The sequence below is a fragment of the Citrus clementina genome, unplaced genomic scaffold, assembly GCF_000493195.1.
Source record: "Citrus clementina cultivar Clemenules unplaced genomic scaffold, Citrus_clementina_v1.0 scaffold_3, whole genome shotgun sequence".
NCBI classification, from domain to species: Eukaryota; Viridiplantae; Streptophyta; class Magnoliopsida; order Sapindales; family Rutaceae; genus Citrus; species Citrus x clementina.
The window spans coordinates 48,519,483-48,542,863 of record NW_006262339.1 but is presented as its reverse complement, the minus strand read 5'-3'; the positions used below and the strand labels follow the sequence as shown (position 1 = coordinate 48,542,863).

Here is a 23,381-nt window from a genome sequence, read left to right as displayed (position 1 = left end):
TTTCACTGTAAAAGCCTGTAATAAGTCAACTTAATTTTAGAGCATCATCAAAACATTGTTCACATTAATAAAAAAAAGTTTTAAAAAATTCTTCAAATGAAAAATTTTAAATTATTAACTACAATAATAAATATTTAACAAATATTTTAAATATTTTAGTGTTAAATTATAACTATCAATTAAAAGTCCGCATTAAAAACAAAAGGGTGCACTATTATTATTATTATTATTATTATTTTCTTGGGGTGGGGTCGCCATGGAGAAAAGGCAATAAAATAATTATAATTGGGTCGAAGGACTAACGACCTCATCACTGACAACACACCGACAGACCGGACACTGAAGCTGGAATCGCAAACCCGATATTACAGATCCAAATCTGAAAAATCTGAGCAGTCAGCTCACTGATTCAAAATATCATCAATACTCCTTCCTTCGATTCCTTGTATCTTTTCTACTTGGTTAAAATTGCGACAACAATGTCACAGTGGCTGCATCAACGGCCGTTACACAATCCGTTACCAAATCCGTACCCTCTTTCGCCGCGCAATTCAATGACCTTCCAATTCCAAAGACCAATGTTACTAGTTCTCAACCGAACAACTCTTCTAGTGTTACTCTCTCTCTTAGTCGTACTCGGCGTAATCCTCCCCTGGACTGGAACCCCCGGGTTCATGTTCCCAAACGCTACTTCCTCTCTCGCTAAATGGCGTGACTACACGCTGTCCCAAGCGGCGTCGTTTGTGGCTAAGAACGGCACTATTATCGTCTGCGCTGTGAGTCAGCCTTACTTGCCGTTTCTAAACAACTGGTTGATTAGTATTTCGAGACAAAAGCACCAAGATCAAGTGCTGGTTATTGCAGAGGATTACGCCACTCTTTATAAAGTGAACGGGAGATGGCCTGGTCACGCTGTCCTCGTGCCGCCTGCTCCCGATTCACAAACTGCCCATAAGTTTGGCTCTCAGGTTAAACAAACATTTTCATAAACATTTGCTGCTTCTGTTTCCTGATGTTATTTGTATTAGTCAGTAATTGATTACTTACTTTCTTCAAATGATTCTTTGAATGATTTGCGGGTGTGTGTCTAGGGATTCTTCAATTTTACATCTCGGAGGCCTTGTCATCTGCTGCACATATTAGAGCTTGGGTATAACGTTATGTACAATGATGTTGATATGGTTTGGTTGAAAGATCCCTTTCCCTATCTCCAGGGCGATCACGATGTGTACTTTACTGATGACATGGCTGCTGTACGTACACTGTACTCAATGACATTGGAATTAGTGTGAATTTGCTATTTCAATTCTCAAGTGCTTGTGCATTCCCATCAATTGCAGCTTGTTTCATCATTTTGATTCTTGCCTTCTTCCCCCCATTTGGGACCAGGTGAAGCCTCTTGATCATTCGCATGATCTGCCGCCTCCAGGAAAAAAAGGCCGCACTTACATTTGTAGTTGTATGATTTACCTGCGTCCCACTGATGGTGCAAAGCTAGTCATGAAGAAATGGATTGAGGAGCTTCAGGCTGAACCTTGGTCCAAGGCAAAGAAAGCAAATGATCAGCCTGCATTTAATTGGGCACTGAATAAAACTGCTGGACAGGTGTGTTCTGTGTGCCTTTGTTGCCACTGTCAGAATGAAATTATGATGTTGGTGCTTTGTTTCCTTGTCCTCATTGAAATCATCTTATGAGACTAAATCTATTGACTTTTCATATGATGGTTGAATTGCAGGTGACCTTTGTATGCCTCAGTAATTCTATGATTGATCCTTTTCTTCCTACTAGCAATCAAATATTAACAAATGGTTATGGCTTATTGTGAATTTTGATTCTCGAGGCATACACCTCTCTCACTTTAGGTTGAGATTGGTAGTTTTTTAGTTCAGGGGAATCGTTAGTCAATTTTACTTCTCAAGTTTTTTTCTGTGATCAAAGAGAACAATTTGGATTAGTTTGTCCGTCTCAATAAAATGAAAAAAAAAAAAAAAAATACATGAACTTTATCAGATAAGAAATTATTTTTGATGCATGACAGGAAACTGTTCATTCATGATCTTCTTTATCTTTGTCATCTAATGTTGTCTTCTCATGTTCTAATTATTAGCAATGTGTCTAAAACTGTTAGTTTCTTTCTTCTGAATCCGTCTGCTGAGCTTTTGCTTCTAAACTTGCTTTTGCAAAATCAGCTCTCATGTGCCATGGAAACTAGCCATATTGCAATTAGCCTCATTCTTGATAAAGTATAATATAAACTACAACACTCAGTTGAATGTGTAAATAAAATAAAAATGGCAGAAATTTTGGTTCACGGGTTTGAGTTGGTTGTCATTTTGAATAGGTCTGAGTTGCTCTTTTTAGTGGTTGAAATATGTTCTTTGAAGTCTTTATTCCATCTTTTCCTGCTAGTAGGTAGAATCTCATTCGGCTCATTTTAACTAAGCAAAAATTTATTGGCTGATTTTTGCTTAACATCACAACTTTTGGGACGTTATGTTGTTGGGATTTCTCTGATGGCATTTTAATATCGATCCTTTGCAGGTGGATCTCTACCTGCTACCCCAGTCAGCATTTCCAACTGGGGGATTGTACTTTAAAAACCAGACATGGGTTGAAGAAACTAAAGGAAAGCATGTAATTATCCACAATAATTACATCACAGGTTTTGAGAAAAAGATAAAGAGATTCCGTGATTTTGGTCTCTGGTTGGTTGATGATCATGCTGTCGAGTCCCCCTTAGGCAAGTTGTAACAATCTGGGGAAACATATGATCTCTTTCTGCAGGACCAATAGTCCTTAGTGAACCTTAAATGGAGTTTGACTTGCCAATTGGATCGTCTTGGTGCTCATCAGGGGCGCCATGGAATCAAAGGGCAACATTTCAAGATTCAGCCGCTAAGAAGCTCATTGTTTCATTTGTTTCTGACGGGGTTTGTTTGCACAAAGTCCATGTAATTTATTGGAAATGTTTTGATAGCGCTTGTGCACTTCAGAAATTCTTTCAACATGTAACCCCCATCAGATTGCTGGCGGGTCGCCAACTTTTTGATGGAAATATGCCTCTTGATAAGAATTGTTTTCTATAAAAATATTAATATATCTATAAGATGATAATGAATAAATGTTGTGCCAAATGAATCAATTTTGTCTATTGCTTAGAAGGCAATTAGTCTAACCGTTGGACTACAAACTCAAGTGTTGTTGCAATTTATAAAGTAAATATGCTTTAATAGTTTTGACTCCCACAGGCCGCGGTAAATTGAAGAAAACAATTTTCGAGTTTCAGTAAATCTAAAATTTATTATCCAATCGTACAACAAACTTGTAGAGCAAGAAGCATTAAATCAAAATATTTTTTAAAAATTTTTTTATCGGTTTATAAAATTCCAATTTCAGTTGAATATAATTTTTTACAACCGATTAGCTGCACTTCGATTTTAATTTTCTCCCAAATTTGACCGATGCACACACATTGCTTTTTTTTTTTTTTTTTTTAAGTTTAACGCACTTGACAACGCAGGTGGAAACAATGAATCAATAATAATTTTTTTTTTACTTGTGGGTTTGTCCAAAGTATCGTTCAAAATTTGGCCAACAAGAATTTGATAATTGGCAAAAAGAAAACAGGAATTGACAAAATTAGGAAAGCATATTGTGTTAGCTGGCACTGCAGAATTATATTAATTGGACCTGCCTATGGTACAGATTCTGTACCTAACATCTCCCGTCGTCCCACCGTCCCATTTTCTATGGTTTAATTTCTCACTCCACATCCAACCAGATCCAACGGCTGATGCTGCAGTCTGTAGCTTACAGATTCTGTAAGCTAGCCGAGTCCATATTAATTTATTAGAACTCAGAAATTATAAAATAAAAGGGAATTTTCTAATTTATCATAAAATTTGATAGCCCTTAAAGAGCATCCTTCAAGTTGTCTAAGCTGTTAAATATTTTTTATTTATTAAAAGTGCGTTTGACATATTGTATTACATTATACTGTATTAATTATATTGCGTTATGACGTATTACATTAAATTGTAATGCAATACTATATTTGGTGTAATATGAATTGTAATTATATTAAATGATATTATTTTATATTAATGTTAAAATTAAATTTATATTATTTAAATTTATTAATTTTTTAGAGTTTTATTGTTAATTTTTGGAATTAAGTATTAAATCATTGGGTCTAGATATTAATTTTTATATTATAAAAATTAATAATGTACCATTATTAAATAATAAAATATTACAATATTATGTTATACTATTAATAATATTATACTATAATGTAATTTATATCTATATATTAATTATTAGAATATAATATAATCATATTATAATATAGTATTATTTAATATGACATTGCAAAAAAAAATACTACTATATAATTATATATTATAATATGAATTATATTATATTATAAAACAATATGACATTAAACTATAAATTTATTTTTATTCATTAACGTCGACTGTAGTTTTTTAATTTAAATTTAATTTTTTAAATAATAAATTATTAAACATAAAATTCATAAATTTATTTTATGTATTTAAAGTGAAAAATTAAAATAAGTTTATGTAATAAAAGTAAAATAATGTATTATCATTTATATTTAGGTTCATTTCCATCTTATATTATTATTATTATTATTTAAATTAATTTTTATTTAAATATAAATTAATATTTAATAAATATAAATTTTGTTAAATAATGAAAATTAAATAACTATATCTAAATTATGAATTTTATTGTTATGGAATATTGTTTAAACTCTATCTCTCATGGCTCATGAGTTTATTTTTTATACACCTTTTATTTTATTAGCTACCTTTTTTAATATAGTATAATACAATAAAAAATTACAGTTAAACATAAATTAACATAAAATTAATGTTTTAATACAATGCAAACAATATAATACAAGCGATCTATCATCGTAAACCCACATGACCAATCTCACACAATAAAAATAAATAAATAAATATATATATATAAAGCTGAGACTTGAGGAGATGATGTGGCATCACTATTTTTCATCTTTGTATATTCTCTATTATCTAATAAATAGAGAAATTTTCTTTTAGATTTGACTTTTCATCTTCTCATAATTAATTTGATTGTTATTACACAATAACAATTATGTAGAAGTTTTAATGAGGCACATTCTTTGTAATGAACATCCAAGGGAGAGTGTTATGAGTTTATTAAAATAAATGTGGATGTTCATAACATATATCTCTTAATCTCTTCATTATCTCTCATTAGCAACCTTTAGTTTCCCAATAACTCCCACATCCAAGGGAGAGTGTTATGAGTTTATTAAAATAAATATGGATGTTCATAACATATATCTCTTAGTCTCTTCACTATCTCTCATTAGCAACCTTTAGTTTCCCTATAACTCCCACTATCTCACAAGGAATTATAATCCATAATTTTTCATTAATTTTATAAAGTGATTATGTAACTATAAAAGTTGAGCTCATCTTTTTGTTTTGTACACACACAATGAAATGAATAAAATCACTCTAATAATATATTCTCTCATTTTATTCTTTATCTTGCGTTACTTCTTTGTTTGTATTGCTGGCTAATAACTTTTTTTATTTTTTTTATAAAATTGCCTCATTTTAAAAGAAAATCAATTCATATTTTTTTATCAGTTTTATTAAATATAAAATAAAAAAAATTAATAATACTAATTTTTTTTAAAATCGCGTGAAACACGGTTCTATTTTCTAATAAATAAATAAAGCTTAGTAACGCATATGACGTAAATATATATATATATAGTTCAGCTCCATTATATTCAGCTCCACGTGCTTTAGACTCACAGCAGAGTTATACTTATACTGAGAATTAATCAATAGTTTTAAATTTGCTTTAAACAGATAAACATTTATAGCACCCGTCATTATCAACAGTTACAAGGTAAATAAACTCTGCCTAAATAATCATATCATAACAATTCGAATCTTATAATAAAAAAATAAAAAAATATAAATATAACGATTAACGTCATAATATTGTTCATCTTACTGTACCTTCAAGCTCCTATTGAAAAAGACATGATTATAACCGACAATAATTTTCATTTAGTTTTTTCTAAAAAAATAAACAAAAGCAATCAGACACTTAAAAAGACAACCCACGAGTTAATTTGGAGAATATTAGATTCTTCCACCGAGTTTGTAGGTCGTAAGCAAGCGAGCGAGCAAGCAGCGATGGTAGTTGGTAGCACTGGTGTTTCATTTTCAAGATTCACAAAAATCCCGTGGCTCTTCCAAATCCAAATCTTTGGTTTGTGAAATCTGTTAAAATTTTGTTTAGGCCTCTCATTGACAAGTGACAACAAACCCAAGACAGTCACCCGCCACGTCATCTTACTCATTTGTCAAGCTCCATACACTCTCCAATCTCTACATTAATTTACAAAGATTCCGTTTTTGATTGACAGTCTTCCCTGGCCTTCTTGCTTTTCTTGATTTGCATGTTTTGTTTTTGATGGAAATGTAATAAAATGGGTTCTTTGGAGAGTGGGCTTGTGGTTCCATTGAAAAGGGACAATCTTGGCCGGTCCTCGTCGAGAACTGAGAGGCAACACTCGTTCCTGCAAAGAAACAGATCGAGATTCTCACGTTTCTTGTTTTTCAAGAAGCTCGATTATCTACTATGGATTTGCACTGTGGCTGTTTTCTTGTTCTTTGTGGTTATTTTTCAGCTGTTTTTACCTGGGTCAGTGACAGTGATGGATGAATCTCAAGGGTCGTTGCGGGATTTTGATAAAGTCCCTGCAGATTTGATGTTCTTGAAGGAGATGGGTCTGTTGGATTTTGGAGAGGAAGTTACATTTTTGCCTTTAAAGCTTATGGAGAAATTTCAAAGTGAAGATAAAGATGTCAATTTGACTTCTGTTTTCCACAGGAAACTACACCGTTTTGGTTACAGAAAGCCCCAGCTAGCATTGGTCAGTATTTCTTGATTACTAGCTCACGTTTGTTTTTACTGAATTTTTATGTGCTTCATTGGGCTACCGTTTTGCTTGTTTTGACTTGGATTTCTTTTTCAAGGTGTTTCCCGATCTGCTGATTGATCCACAGCAATTGCAAATGGTGACTATTGCAATTGCATTACGAGAGATTGGTTATGCAATTCAGGTAATGACACTAATCTGCAGGCTGCATCTGTTTCAGCTTCTTGTTAAGCTTAACTCGGTTGTTGAATGAAGTCTGTAGCTATGAGTCTTGTATTCTTTACATGGGATATCGTTCATTTAGACCGACTTAGTTAATACTCAATTGCTTCTATCTTGCTCGTCTGTAGCTATGAGTCTTGTATTCTTTACATGGGATATCGTCATTTAGACCAACTTAGTTAATACTCAATTGCTTCTATCTTGCTCTCTGGGATAAATAAATTCATCTTAACGATTTTTTTTCGGCAGGTGTACTCCCTTGAAGATGGCCGAGCACATGAGGTTTGGAGAAACATAGGAGTTCCAGTTGCCATTCTTCAAACTGGTCGGGAGAAGGCATCTTTTGTCAATTGGCTAAAGTATGTGAATCCTGTTTATAAGTCTGGAATATGTTCTGAAGTTAAGACTTAGATGTTAGCTAGATATCGTTGGAAGAAAACCAATGAGGGTCTTCCACTCCAGTTAGTAGAGGAGCAGTATGTTCAATTGTTGTACTTATAGGAAATGCCTTTGCAATCCTCACCATTAGTTGTATCTTTCTCCCCCAACATTTTTGTGAGTTATCACTGGAAGTTGTATCACTGTTGAAGTCAAGATCTAACCACTTCCAAGAAATCCTTTCATTTTGAAAGTTTGTATATCAGCACCATCTACAGATAATTTGATGTTTTGAGACTTTATATGCTTTACTCAGATATTTTCTTTTATTTGAAAATCCATCTTTTCTGAATGGACCATTAGGACTACTACACATCTTATCTTAATATTGTACAAGTTGTTTAATTGATTACTCTCATTTAGTTTTACCAGGGGGTTGATTCTGCAATGATGCATGATGCTTTTCGTATCTAGTTTGAAATGATTGGCTGTGGTTGGTTTATTGGTTTTAACAATTTTTTGTGATATCTGTTATCTTGCAGCTATGATGGTATACTTGTGAACTCACTTGAAGCAAAGGTTGTCATTTCTAAGTAAGAATATTATTTTGAGCTCCCAAAATTTCATTAAGAATATTATTTTGAACTCCCAAAATTTCAATCTTACTAAGTTCTTGGTTTTCTTCCTCTTTTAAATTACTTTACCGTAACCGTCCATATAAGGATGTCTTGGCTCTAAGACAAAGATTCAGTTTCTTCCATTTATGTTTAAATAGTTATGTTCTTGAATGTTCTTTTCGAACTCCATTAAGTTTTCATTATGCAATTCGATGAAATTTTATGATAAGGTTATTTGAATACTAATGTTAGAGACTCACTTTCTTCGGATCAGATGATACATTGACCTGTCAGAACTTAAGTTGCTTCGTTCTAGGCAGTAGTTGTCATTAAGATGTCTGTCAGTTAACATCATTGATTTTACTTGTTACAGTATCATGCAGGAACCTTTCAAATCTCTTCCTCTCGTATGGACCATCCATGAAGGAACACTTGCTACTCGTGCAAGAAACTATGCTTCAAGTGGTCAACTTGAGCTTTTAAATGATTGGAAAAAAGTTTTCAACCGTGCAACTGTGGTTGTCTTCCCAGACTATGTCTTGCCGGTAATAACTGCTCGTGAATGTTTGGTTTTGTGGATGCTGGTTAAATTTCTTAAATGACATATTGGGATATAGTTTTCATGAACAGAGTGAAAGGGATATAAATAATCATTTAGGCAGTTTTATGTCTCTTTGATATTAATCATTGTGTTGTTTGTATAACTGTAGTTACATTAATGCTCATGCTTGTTTGACTGGTTTCAGAAGTTGGGATGTATTTCCAATCATTTCATTTCTTTGTGCTCTCTACAGATGATGTACTCTGCATTTGATGCCGGAAACTATTATGTTATTCCGGGTTCTCCTGCTAAAGCATGGGAAGCAGATACTAATATGGATTTGTACAACGATACTGTACGTGTCAAGATGGGCTTTAAGCCTGATGATCTTGTCATTGCAATTGTAGGAACTCAATTTATGTACAGGGGGTTATGGCTGGAGCATGCCCTTATTTTGCGTGCGCTTTTACCACTTTTTTCGGAGGTCTCTGTAGAAAATGAATCAAATTCTCCCATCAAGGTTATGATTTTAAGCGGGGATTCAACTAGTAATTATAGTGTGGTCATTGAGGTATGGCTTTATCTACTTATGCTCAAGACTATGGTTCAAGTTAATTGTATATAGTTTTCTCCAATTTTCTATTATATTAACCAAGTTCCAATAATTTCCGGTTACCCTCAGGCCATTGCTCATAACCTTCATTACCCTCTTGGAGTTGTGAAGCACATAGCTGCTGAAGGAGATGTTGACAGTGTTCTTAACACAGCTGATGTTGTGATATATGGATCTTTCCTCGAGGAGCAAACTTTTCCTGAGATTTTGGTGAAAGCTTTGTGCTTCAGGAAACCAATCATAGCCCCAGACCTCTCCAACATCAGAAAATATGTATGGTTTATTTCTTCAGTATTTTATAAAGATTGTCATCGGTTATATTTTCTCTGATGTAACTAACATTTGAAATTAGAAGCAGATACATGTTAACAGAAAAGGTAGTCATAGGCTCTCCTAGATTTAGAAAAGTGTCAAATAGTCAAATTGTGCCCTTCTTTTTCTTTATTTTATTTTTGTTTTGTTTTTCAGGTGACTCATAATCTGGGCTTAACTTATAAGTTGGGGCATTATGTCCTTTTCTCAATCTCAAACTATTTCTTGTTAATCTTCATGATCTTATGGCATCTTGGATTTCAACTATAAATTGCTTCTCTTTGCTGGCGCTATAGCTTCTCTTGCATTTTCCATTATTTCAATCCTTATGCTGTCACTAATCCATTACGCTTCATATTGGCTTTGGTCATTCTTTGGCATTCTCTTTCTTGATTGCCCACGTAGGCTTTATGGTCTCCCAAAATTTTTGTCCTAACCAAACCTGAAAACATCAAGAGATACTTCCTGCCTTTGGAACTTGACATCTAAAGCGATAACCTGCTTTAAGTGAATGCATTTCAAATGAATTGGCTGGAAGACACATAACATCTTCCCTGTCATTCTGAACTTACCGCAAATATGGAAGATCAATTTGGTACACATTTAAGAATTAGTTGGTGGAGTAAAATCTTTCCGTGAATTAATTTGTTTGTCTTACAACTATTTTTCTCTGAATCATCTTATGCTTCAAATTTTCGTTTCGTAAGAGAAGGTACTAACTGTGTTGGCAATAACAATTAGGTTGACGACAGGGTGAATGGCTATCTTTTCCCTAAAGAAAATATTAAAGCTCTTACACACATTATATTGCAAGTGATTACAAATGGGAAAATATCACCTTTTGCTCGCAATATTGCCTCAATAGGAAGACGTTCTGTTAAGAACCTGATGGCTTTGGAAACTATTGAAGGTTATGCTATGCTGCTTGAAAATGTTCTCAAGCTGCCATCAGAAGTTGCATTCCCCAAGTCTATCAAAGAACTTTCTCCCAAATTGAAAGAAGAATGGCAATGGCATCTATTTGAAGCTTTTCTAAATTCAACACATGAAGATAGAACTTCAAGAAGTAACAGATTTTTAAACCAGATTGAGCTGCTGCAGTCGAACCATACTGAAAGAGACAGCTATCTTCCTGTGCCTGAAACTGATGACTCATTTTTATATGACATCTGGAAGGAAGAAAAAGATATTGAGATGCTCAATGTTAGAAAGAGAAGAGAAGAAGAAGAGGTAAGATTGCAGTGGCAGTGATGAGTCTTTAATATTTTGAGGTTGAAAATTTCCTGCTGGACTCTATTACTTGAGCCGTTCCTTTGTGAAATTTCACATTCTTAGGAATTTTATGCAGTTAAAAGATAGAATTGATCAATCTCATGGAACATGGGACGAAGTGTATCGAAGTGCCAAAAGGGCTGATCGAGCTAAAAATGATTTGCATGAAAGGGATGAAGGGGAGCTAGAAAGGACTGGTCAACCATTGTGCATTTATGAACCTTACCTTGGGGAAGGAACCTGGCCTTTTCTGCACCATAGATCGCTCTATCGTGGAATTGGATTGGTGAGCTAGCAAGCATATTGTGACATCCTTTTATACAATTTTATTTGAATTCTACATGCTTTGAGATTGTAAATTAGAAACTTTTAACTGTCCTTGAATTCGTTTTACGTGCTTTTGCAATTATTGATTATTACCCATGTTAGTAATACCGAAAGTTTTATGACACAAAAGGTTGTATACTCTTTCCCTTGCAGTTACTGATTATTATCCATGTGAGTTACACATGCTTTTGCAATTCTAACTCGCAGCATTTCTTTTGGGCTTGATTTTGTTTTTTATTTTCTTAAACTTGTTACCCTTTATATTCATGAAATAATTTAAAATATGCACTTTTGCCAATCATCTTAACTACACAGACTGTATGATTGCAGTCCTCCAAAGGCCGCAGACCTAGAAGAGATGATGTTGATGCACCCTCCCGTCTGCCACTTCTTAATAACCCTTACTACCGAGACATCCTTGGTGAATATGGAGCCTTTTTTGCAATTGCAAACCGGATTGACCGTTTACACAAGAATGCCTGGATAGGGTTTCAGTCCTGGAGAGCAACAGCCAACAAGGTGTGTTTCCATGTCCTTTTATATCAATGTGAAAGCAGCAGGGTGAAGTTTTGCTGTGTGTGGCCCAAATCTGCTGCCTTGTGGCCGAGAGAAAATAGATCTTTTATTGCCATTACATAGATCAATTGCTGCATCTAAGATTACAGTTTAAAATGCGGTATCTTTGCATTTTGCAGTTCAGAATTCACAAAATACATATATTTGTTAAATCATTCAGTTTCTGAAGCTTGGCCACTATCCTCATTTATGATAATTTGAGATGTTTCTGGAGATTTTGAGAAACAAGTTAAGAGAAGTTTCTGGAGATTAAATCAAGACCTGCTCAAATTATTCTGTCAGGATTGATGACCCCACACCTTTTGGGTTTTCTTAGGGCTGGAAGCAGTTACATAATTTTTTTTTTTAATGTGTTCTTGATCTCTTTTATTTTCATTCTAATTCTGGGGTTTAAACAGGTATCATTGTCTAGGATCGCTGAAAATGCTTTGGTAGATGCTATCCAAGCGCGAAGGCATGGCGACGCACTCTACTTTTGGGTTCGGATGGATGTGGATTCGAGAAACCCTTTGCGACAGGATTTTTGGTCATTTTGTGATGCCATAAATGCTGGAAATTGCAAGTAAGAGCTGTAAATATCACAACTGTGTATAAATTTTGTTTCTTTATCTGCTGTCTGGATACTTGACTTGGTTTCTCCATTCTATTAATGGTTTGAAGGGTTACTTTTTCCGAGTCTCTGAAGAGGATGTATGGCATAAAGCATGAGTTGGAATTTCTACCCCTCATGCCTCAAGATGGGGATACATGGTCTGTCATGCAGAGTTGGGTTTTGCCAACAAGGTCCTTCCTAGAGTTTGTTATGTTTTCAAGGTGCATTTTACCACTTGTGGGCTTCTCTATAATATATGATTTAACCTTTTGCTGGTATCAGAAAATATTCATTATATTCTCAATCTATTATTTGTCTCTTTTGCAGGATGTTTGTGGATGCCTTGGATGCACAAATGTATGATGAGCACCATGAAAGTGGCCGCTGTTATCTGAGTTTATCTAAGGTTACTTGCTTCCACTTGATATCATAAGACTTATGTTCTGAATGGGAAGTTGTTTTTGCGCCCATCTATCTATCTATCTATATCTATATCTATATGTATATCTATCTATCCATATATATAGATATAGATATATGTTTTCCCTTATTGGGAGACTTTATTATTGTCTAGGATTGAAGTTACCCACCTCTCAAAACCTGTCGTTTTAAGATAAATTCATGTGAATCTTCAGTTTTGTTACTAGAACATTTCTCTCAATCAGTGGGATTATTTTACGTATCTTATGGTCCTTGCAGGACAAACATTGTTACTCACGCCTGCTTGAGCTACTTGTAAATGTCTGGGCTTATCACAGTGCAAGACGGATGGTATATGTGAACCCTGAGACTGGTGCAATGCAAGAGCAACACAAGTTTAAGAGTCGGAGAGGTCAAATGTGGGTCAGATGGTTCTCATACAGCACTTTAAAAAGCATGGATGAGGACATGGCCGAGGAGGCAGATTCTGATCACCCTAGAAGACGGTGGTTATGGCCGTCAACAGGTGAGGTCGTTTGGCAAGGTGTATTTGAGAAAGAAAGGCATCTTCGGAATAAGCTAAAGGAGAAAAGGAAGCAGCAAAGTAAAGACAAACAAACCAGACAAAAGAGAAAGAGACGCCAAAAAGTAATAGGAAAATATGTGAAACCTCCACCAGAAGAGACGGAAAATTCGAACTCAACAACAATATTACATCAATGATTCTAGAGTCCATTTGATTCTTTGGCAGCTGGCATCTTTCAAAGTAGTTTTGATTAGATGATTCTTTTAATTTTTGATTTCTCTCCCCTCTGGTCTAATTTTTGCCAGAAAGGATATGTGTGGGTTTTGTATGTAACTTAACCGCATCCTTCTGGCCATGTCGATGAATGGCAAATGTATACTAGTTTTTTTCATTTCGGATCTGGTGGTACACTTCAGTTGTAATGAAAATGGGCATGAAGGTTTGTAAAGGAGGGAACTCAGAACAAGCATCTATACAATCAATCTTTCAATGAATGTTTGTTAGGTTTCAAATACCAAAAATTGGTGGTTCAACCAGCTGTCACAGTAATTCCTCATTTAACTTCTATTATGTCCTCCCATCTCCATGGTAGGCAAGGCATTAGCATCATTGAAAACATAAATTAATCAATGAATCTGCGGGAGGGACAACGAAGTCCCAACAAACATACAAATATTGCTTTTTTCATCGCGATTGGCTGACGGGATATAAACGACAGAATGAAAACTGGGAATATTTAGTAGGAAAAATATCATTAATAGAATTACACAAGGCACAAAATAAGTGCCTCAATCACAATACTGATACACACATCATTTCATCGAGCTATCATCATTCCTACGCAAAAGTTCTAATATTTAGAACATCTTAAGGCTCAACATTGAGTTAGGACAGCAGCACAGATGATTCTCAATTGAATGATCCTCCTCCCATTATCAAATTCTTGGAGCTGCACCAAAACACAAATAAATTTCACATTGATACACATACACACAAAAGAAAGAAACAGAAAACAACTCAATACAATTACAACTCAGAAGTCACCACTTCTAATGAACCACTATTTTCAACCAATAACACAATTACAGCTATAGCTTCAGCATACCTCCACCAACTGTTGCCTCTGGCAGCCGCTCAATTGAATACTTGTGCCGGGTTATGTACATGATAGGCACTCCGGGAACCTACCAAAAAACGAACTTTGTTATTTACTGGATTCCAATATCATGAAATGCAGTGCCCAAATACAAGTCAGTTGATCTTACCTTCCGTATCCTTCGCTTCAGATCTCGATCACATGTAGCAACTATGAAGCATTTATGCTGTTTCCAACACCATACATGTTAGTTGCAAGAAACTGATAAAGAAAAATACTGAAGGGCAATGGACTTCCTTCTTCAAATACAAAGTTAAATTGGTTATGATTTGGCTGGAAACCAGTAACAATAACTAAAACGATAATAGACAAGAAGCATGTATTCAATTATTTAAAAATATGACAATGCTAATTTTCTAAGAGACATACTAAGACCTGAAACAACGTAAGCATGTCATTACACCGTAACAAGACCGATGAAATGTTCTTAGCAGGGTCATAACAGTTGAATTACACATTGAAACACCAAAGCATTTGCAGCAGGACTCTTAGCATTGAGCTCATATTTCATCATTAATTAATATTCAAAAACAGTTAGAGCACAAATCTGAAGTGCTTTTTCATCAATGGAAAATTTTCTCCTAAAAGACTCGTGATTCCAAAAAATGATGTAATTTTTGGATTCAAGGACACTTAATTTACCCCTACGTATCAACTACAAAACTAATGCATAGCATGTATAAGGATCTATTCATACCTGAGTAACTCTTTCAACAAGACAATCATCAGCATAGGTCCCTTTATGAGTACAGGGTAATCTCTCAAAACGAGGATCCTTAGCAATCCTAATATAGGCAGAATACAAATTAATTTTCACTTTTTAAAAATGAAAAAAATCTAATACATGGTTAGTGCACAAGGATTTATGACCAACAATAAAAACATATGGAAACAAAGCATCCGATAGCTTGGGAACCACCTGACACCATAATGCAAGTGAGAACACCGAACATAAAGTAGCCAGACATGCAGAGTAGTAAATTGCTAAGAAAGATACCTCAGAGCTACTCGGTACTTCTGACCTAGCTTCTCAAGCTCTGCCATCACACAATCCGTAATACAAGGAGTGCCTTTAGGTCAAAAGGGGCGGAGAATTAGTATAAACAATAAGATAATACTTATACCGAGAACAAAAGGAAACAATAAAGTACATAATTCAAATATATTTGATTAATAAAACTCACATTTCGCATATAAGCAGTCCATCATTCCCTTCTCCAAATCCAACTATACAAAGTAGAAGACAGAACAGAAAGTTAATTCTCCCAATTAAAGTTAAGGCATGAACATTAGTAAAGCAAAAACTGAGTAAAACAAAATAGAACAAGTTCTGCTTACTTTATTCTGGATGGAGAAATTAATAAAGTTGGTATCCACCAAGACCCGGTAAGGCGGTCCCAAGGCAGTGTTGTGTGTGAAGAAAAGTGCCGAAGAAACATTAGGCCTAATTCAGGTACAATAATTACAATTAGTTATATTATCTTTTATATGCATTAACAAAATCAAATAAATAGCAAATAAAGAGTAAATTCTTATAGGATAAGTAGAGTGGAGGCTTACACATTTCTTGGCATCTTTTCCTTAGTAAGGTCTTTCTTGTTGGGATTCAAAACATCCTCTTTGTAACTGAATACAACAATTTTATAATAATGACAACAAATTAAAAAAAAAAAAAAAGTCAATGTAGGATTTACCAATTATAATAGTAATGAAGCATACTGAGTAAAGGTAAAAATGTGGGAAAAAAAAAGGTCAAATACTTTTTTATAGCTCTTTTGGTGATGATCTTCTTCATGGCGGCAAATTTAGGAGCCTTTTTGGCTTTCCCCATCTCTTTGATTGAAAGCTTACAAATTTATCACTAAGAGCAAGACTTTCAGTTATCTCACCAGAAACCGGCTTCCCTGCTTCTCCAAAAATCGTAAAAATCTAATTGTAAGATTACTAGGTTGAGGTTGAACAAGTAGAAGAGAGTCTCAGAGTCGGCGACGGGCCGTTTTAGAATCTGCGACTGCGAGTGCGATTGAGAGACATGCAGGTGGCTTTTGGATTTTTAACCTAAGCCTGAGCGCAGGGGTTTAGTTTGGGCCGACGAAAATGCCGTTACAGAATTTTTAGGGTTCTATTTACGGTAGATCTTTTGACACCCCTCAAAACTCCTTATAAAACCACGCCTTTTAAACTGAAATTACCTAAATAACCAAATACAATTTTTTCGGAAACTCATAAACTTGCCGTCTTCAAGTTATGATTCTTTTGTAAATTGCAATGAAATGGATGGGTACAACTAGGGGTGGGCAAAATACCCGACCCGATCCGACCCGATCCGACCCGAAAAATATCGGGTTTGGATCGGATCGGGTTGCGAATATAACCCGATCGGATGATAAATTGTAAACCCGATCGGGTTGTGATCGGATCGGGTTATATCCGACCCGATCCGAAAACCCGATCGGGTTGCTTAAAAAAAAAAAAAAAATCTAAACCTAAACCTAAACGCACGCACACCACACACAAATCACACTCACATAGTCACAGTAGAACAGATTCACAAGTTGTAATAGTTGAACAGATTCACAACATGTGATTCATTGAAGAAATCACAAACACAGAACACACAAACAAAAGTACAAACTCACAAGAGACACACACACACAGAGCAGTGCCGCGATCTACCGACTCCCAACGGCCACTGCCAACGGAGGCCACACACGCTCCACCTCCAGTGCTGCGATCTATTCCTGTCTCTCCGAACTTCGACCAGTCCCCGACGCTGCGCGTCCAGCCGTCTGCGATCTGCCGTTGCACGTCCGCCCATCTGCTGCCGCCAACTGCCACCGATCTGCTGCTGAAAACCCGTCCGTGATCTGCTGCTCCAAGGCCAAGCCTCCAACCCGAGTACCCAACCCAAGTTTTTGCCCTTTGTGACTTTTGATTTTGAAGCTTTCATTTCATGGTATATAATTAGCGTTAATTTTGAAGCTTTCACCCAACCCGATTAGAACTTAAATAACCCGAACTCAATCCGATTTGTTAACCCTAACCCGATTCTACCCGAGTTCAACCCGATTTTTTGACCCGATCCGATCCGACCCGAATATATATCGGATCGGGTTGTAAGATCGGGTTGTATTCGGATTAATATTTGTCCAACCCGAACAACCCGAAACCCGATCGAATTAACCCGAACCCGACCCGAATCCGATTTTGCCCACCCCTAGGTACAACAATTAAAATGAAAAATAGAAAAAGGTAATCATAATCATAAAACTAAAAGAGAGCAAGATTTTAATTTATTCATACATAAATGATAAAACAGCCCTCAATAGATAGAAATCCAACGAACTACAAATTCTTTGCCTCTCCCATTTGACTTATAAAATGATAGAGCGATTAAATTAGTATGAGAAAAGCAAGCAAGAATTGCAGGAGAACAAAGTTTATTCCCATGAAGCTTTTAAGGATTACAAATGCTTGCCACATACACACACACACACACACGGTTAAGCAACCAATTCATAGACACTTTGAACTGAGGTCTGAAAGATGTTCTGGAAGAAAAGTCAGTCAATCCATCCCATGTTCCCATGTAACAATAACCACACAAGAATTAGAAATACTTGATAAATAATTGCTTAACCAACCAATTTGTAGACATTAATATGATAGTTCAGCACCAGGGATTCAGATTCGACACTCGTTTTCTTCCAACCCGACCGTACTAATTAAATACTAATTACTGAACCGACCCATGCTGCGAAAATTTATTTCTTCAATTAAAGTTATTACAAGCATAATTTCTTCCTCCCCAGTGCTTTTCTTATTCATGCATTCAAACAAGTGAAACACATCCACAGTAGTCATTCACGCCAAAGCTCTTGCTCTAAATTTATTGCGTGTGATTAAATAATTCATTGATTATTTAAGGTGAAGAAAATCGGCTAATATGTATATGGTTTAAACATTCGGTTTAATAGCTGATCCTGCTATATATAACCCTTGTCATACTGCCTAGACCGAAGCATCACTCCTCCATATTTTGGGGAAGTCTTAATAAACGGTAGAACTTGATCTGCTTTGATTCCAACTGTTCTTAACATAATGACCAGAAATTTGGTAAGGGAGATTGGACCCAAACGTAGTCAAATAAACCAGTTCCTAGTGCACCACCAAGCTATGCATCGGGGAACGGGCATTGTGGAGCTGCTGTTAATTAAACCTTCTTCTGTTGGCCAAAGTTCGACAGGCCCTGTCATCGCTCAACCTCGCGCAACCATTATCGGTCGGGTCGCGATGGGCAGGTACGTTGATTTGCAGAGGCTGGCCATTACCAAATGTCGATAGGAATGCCATGTTCACAATTGCATAACTGCTAAAATTCCTTCATTTACGCTCTGACCCCAGTACACTGAGATCACACCACCATTAGGGTAAGTGAACAGGGAAGCCTGATGCAATAGGCAGCCAGAACAGGAATTTTCATTGTAAACTGATGTGCCATCATGTGCTAACAGCTTAATATTGTAAAGTGCCGTAGTTACTGTTTGGTAATGGCATTGAGTTGTTCTAGAAAAAAAAAAAGAGTTGGTTATAAGAAAAATATTATAATTATTAAATAAAAGTGATTATATAAGGGTAAATATAAATTTTATATGATAAATTTAATAAAAAATAGTAAATATATTATAGGATTTTTATCTTATAATAATAAAATAAAATCAGCTTATTTTTTAAACTTAGCAACTGTTATTTACAAAATATTTTAATGACTATCGACTATAATACTAAACAAGACTTTAATTTTGTACAAGATTTTGCATATTGCTTGTCAGTTTAAACACATACATAATACTGTAATCAAAATTGTATTCTATGCAAACATCACATTATCGTTAAGCTAATTTAACCATCTCTCTAGTGATTTTGACATTATCCCACAAATATATAAAAATATTTTATTAATATTTTATTTTCCAAAAAGATAGTTCTTAACTAACGCACACAAGTGCTGTTCAAAAAAGGAAAAAAAAAATTATTGAAGAATGTTCGCTTAACAATTTGTTTAAAATTAAGCATTTTATTTAGTTATAATTTTATGAAAATTCGATATCTTTTTTATTGATGGGAGCAAAGTACGCACCTTAATTTCCTCGGAGTATATTTACCAGTTAACTAACACTCAAAATTAGTATTTCAATCGTTATGTTTTAGTTTTAATTAGAGTGAATTATCTAGAGACTGATCTTATTGTCCGACAAGGAGTTTGTTAAATTGTCCACGTTCATTTGACGGCAATAATACTCTATCAACAAGCACGTGGGACTACCGAAAAAGGTCCACGTGGCAAGAAAATCCAGACACTTCAGTTTTTGAACCCCGCGAAAGACCGCGAAGGCTGAAGATTTTTGCACTTGGATAATATTTGAATAGGGTAATTTTTAAAAACCACCCTTGAGGTTTGAGCCTGTTGCAAGTAGATGGTGAAAATCATTTTATTTGTAAAAGACCCCCTACCATTAGTTAAAATTTTCATTGACTAACTGTTGACTTTGAAAAGACAATATTACCCCTAATAATAGTTTACGTTAGTTAAAATTTCCTTAAAATCTTAAAAAAATAAAATTACAAACTTAAAAAAAATTATATTTTTATATCAAATAATTAAGATTTGTAATTTTATTACAAACTTTAAAAAATTACATTTTTATATCAAATAATTAAGATTTGTAATTTTATTACAAACTTAAAAAAAATTATTTTAAAATTTGTAATTTTATTTTTTTAAGATTTTAAGGAAATATCAATAACTTGATCATGATGAAAATAATTGTTTTAATTACTTATGAAATTGTAAATATTTGGAATTGTAAATATTGGGGGTAATATTGTCTTTTCAAAGTCAACAGTTAGTCAATGGAAATTTTAACTGACGGTAGGGGGTATTTTACAAATAAAATGATTTTCACCATCTACTTGCAACAGCCTCAAACCTCAGGGGAGGTTTTTAAAAATTACCCTATTTGAATATCTCCCTGTGGTTTGGCATTGCTATACTCAAGAGAGAATCTATCTATATATTGACATATTAACCCCTAATTGTATGTAAGTGTTGGGCAGCCATTAAGTAGCTGATGGCAGTCGAGTGAATAGAGCAATTTATTGTTTTTAAATCTTAAAAAGACTGATTAGATAAAATACTATGAATCCAAAATGTATAGTAATTCAATGCTTTAAAACTGGTGAACGTTGAGGGGCTAATAATTCATTTTCATTTTTAATACCTAGCTTCATTTCTCTCTTTTCAAAACCTAACTTGATAAATGTTTAGCTTCATTTTAAAGTTATAACATCCATTCATTTAAATAATGAATCAAATTACACTAATGACCGGTATCTGAATAGTCAATGATTGAAGAGTGTATCGAAACTTGAAATTTAAACTAGGTTTTATTATGAAATAGCACTTGGGGATGGAATCTAGAACTTGAAATAGCCACAAGGCCAACAACCATATTTGTTATCTATACAACAACAATATAGTTTATTTGGATTGTCATCTGATTTTGACATCCTCACAACAACTCTTTTGTAGCATTTATATATTTTCTTTGGAAATCAAACAAGGTTGCCATTAATCCCATCCTTCCATCCTCTGTATTTTTTGCCTTCGTGGTTGCTTGATCCAATTGATTGCTGCGAATTTATTGAATCCACGACAAGCATAAGGTAGTAATGAAGTATTGTGCCAAAAAAAGAAGTATGATATTGTCTTTCAAATAGAGCTGAGAAGAGTTTATATTATCGTTGTTCTCCAATGATAATATTGGTATTGTTTTAAATTAATTAACTCAAAAAAATTTCATAAGTTTACCGTATTATGTAATTGCACACTAATAAATACCTGTTGAATCCTTTCCAACTCAAGTAAGTTTGGTACCTTTATGATTGTGCAATATCAAAATCATTTATCATAAAGGTATAATAGCTTTTTCAATACTCTAGCTCATTTGGCGCCAAACATAAAAGACAAATTTACCAAAGAATTTTTTTCAGTGGTTCAAATGTGTAGTGAAGGGTACTTCTGTACATTCACTCAGCTATCTAACGGCAGCCGAACACTAATACCTGTCCTGGGGGTAATATGCTAATATATAGATGGATTCTCTCTAAGTGTAGCAAAGTCAAACTTCAGGGGAGGTATGTGCAAATTACCTTTTTCAACTTCTAAAACTCTCCGATCGGGCATTTTGTAAATATATATATAAGTCAAAATCTAACACAACTGACTCTCGTGGAAGAGAATACAGCTGATTGTATCTAAGCTAGAAGAGGTCATCATAACAGCTCTTATTTGGGTTTGTGGATTGAATTTGCCCCGATAACTGAGTCATCTGGACTGTGGAAGTTGTTGGTGGATTCTTCTTTTCTTGTCTACACTATAAATGTAAGTTACTTCTTCTCTTAATTTGCTGTAATGTGTGTTACTTCTTAATTTTTAAGTTCTTGATGAGCACAGGTTTGATAATCATGGACATGTGATGGCTTTTAATTGCTCACACCGTACATTTGTCTTGATGTTTGTGCATAATTTTGGAGTTTGAGATTCTTTTGCTTGAAATTAACTTTTAAGCTTCGTGTTCTGAATATTGTCCCTTTTTCTTTTTTCAATCCAAAGAGTGGGGATATTATTATAATAGAATAATGATTGTAATTGTACATCTCAAAATAGCGGCTTGAAATTTTGTAAGTTTTACCATCCATTTTCATACCTTCTTCATTCTGTCAGAATGTATTAGTTCTAGATGATTCAGAGGATTTAGTTTTGCATTTTCCTAAGAAAAAAAAGGTAATGTTTAGCACCAATCATCTATAACAGTTTTGTTTTCCTCTTCCTTTGCATTATATCATTTGTGATTGGATTGGATGCTTAACAATGCTTCTCCTTTTTGATAATACAGTGTGCTTTTGCTTTTACACTTCGAAGTCATCCAGTGGTTCTTCGAGCTACATTTTTAAACCCTATTAAGAACTACTTGGAGCTGTTTGTTGAAAATGATGCCAGTATACATGGACTCATGCCATCAGCAGAGAAACCAAATGCCTTTTCCTCATTATTATCATCCAAGTCACAATAATGTTCCACCTCATGTGATGATGGATCATTCGAAACCTCCTCTAGTATATGAATCTTGGCCTCATGGCAGCAACTATGGCTACTCAATGTCGTGTCATGGCTGCTGCAACCATTGTAACTTCCCTGGTTGTTATGCATATAGACCTTCCTTCTCTTCTTTCTCACCTGCACCGCCATTTTTTCTATCGCGGGCATCACCCTCCATTCATTGAGCCATATCCTGTCCATTATGCTCCTCCTCTACATCATGCAATGGAGCAGCAGAGGTATGAGTATGATAAAGATGCTCATAGAGATCATTATTGTTGTGGCTGTCTTAATCACATGAGCAACCAGAGAATTGACAAAGGTGTAAAAATTGAAGAGCAGGAGCCTGATGTGGCAAAGAAGAGTGATTCTGTGGTTCCGCTTCAGTCAAAAAGTTATCCATACCCAATTGCAAGGATTTCACCAGAGTACATGAAGAAAAATGATGAGCCCAGAAGGTCTTTTGAATCAGAGGTGGCGGAGCAGGAGAAGGTTCCATGCAACACAAAGTCCAATGAGAATATGGAACCTTCTGAGGGGAAGTCAAGCGAGTGGAATGGCTGGTTTCCACTCGACATGAATAACCTTAAACCTTTGATGCAGGGTGAAGATGAGAAGAGGAAACAGAATCAACAAAATGAGAATGGAATGAAGCAATTCTCGTATCCTGTTTTCTGGATGCCTTCTA

General features: G+C 34.9%; 4 protein-coding genes across 4 annotated transcripts in view; 3 read left to right on the top strand and 1 right to left on the bottom strand.

Annotated features, from left to right (window-relative positions):
• The first annotated feature begins 294 nt into the window (after nt 1-294).
• Nucleotides 295-3,128, top strand: LOC18045871 (UDP-D-xylose:L-fucose alpha-1,3-D-xylosyltransferase MGP4). The gene is made up of 4 exons (XM_006444855.2): nt 295-968; nt 1,092-1,253; nt 1,390-1,605; nt 2,543-3,128. Exons 1-4 carry the CDS (start codon nt 480-482, stop codon nt 2,750-2,752), a joined length of 1,077 nt encoding a protein of 358 aa, XP_006444918.1. The 5' UTR covers nt 295-479; the 3' UTR covers nt 2,753-3,128.
• Nucleotides 3,129-6,076: 2,948 nt separating this feature from the next.
• Nucleotides 6,077-13,909, top strand: LOC18045870. Its single transcript, XM_006444853.2, has 14 exons — nt 6,077-6,974; nt 7,078-7,164; nt 7,452-7,561; nt 8,123-8,173; nt 8,571-8,742; nt 8,992-9,309; nt 9,421-9,624; nt 10,405-10,893; nt 11,012-11,221; nt 11,593-11,781; nt 12,237-12,400; nt 12,499-12,651; nt 12,758-12,836; nt 13,130-13,909. The coding sequence occupies exons 1-14, from the start codon at nt 6,528-6,530 to the stop codon at nt 13,571-13,573; spliced, it is 3,117 nt and encodes a 1,038-aa protein (XP_006444916.1). The 5' UTR covers nt 6,077-6,527; the 3' UTR covers nt 13,574-13,909.
• Nucleotides 13,910-14,026: 117 nt separating this feature from the next.
• LOC18050107 (rRNA-processing protein FCF1 homolog) lies at nt 14,027-16,668 on the bottom strand. The gene is made up of 9 exons (XM_006444852.2): nt 16,293-16,668; nt 16,093-16,158; nt 15,871-15,976; nt 15,717-15,759; nt 15,530-15,602; nt 15,230-15,317; nt 14,642-14,698; nt 14,482-14,560; nt 14,027-14,325 (listed from the first exon to the last, which is right to left on the bottom strand). The coding sequence occupies exons 1-9, from the start codon at nt 16,361-16,363 to the stop codon at nt 14,312-14,314; spliced, it is 597 nt and encodes a 198-aa protein (XP_006444915.1). The 5' UTR covers nt 16,364-16,668; the 3' UTR covers nt 14,027-14,311.
• A 6,250-nt stretch (nt 16,669-22,918) lies between these two features.
• LOC18050105 (BAG family molecular chaperone regulator 6) overlaps nt 22,919-23,381 on the top strand; it is a 3,655-nt gene continuing 3,192 nt past the window's right edge. The window contains exon 1 of the mRNA XM_024187596.1: nt 22,919-23,362. Coding sequence (XP_024043364.1) covers nt 22,919-23,362 — 444 coding nt within the window. The remainder of the gene's footprint in view (nt 23,363-23,381) is intronic.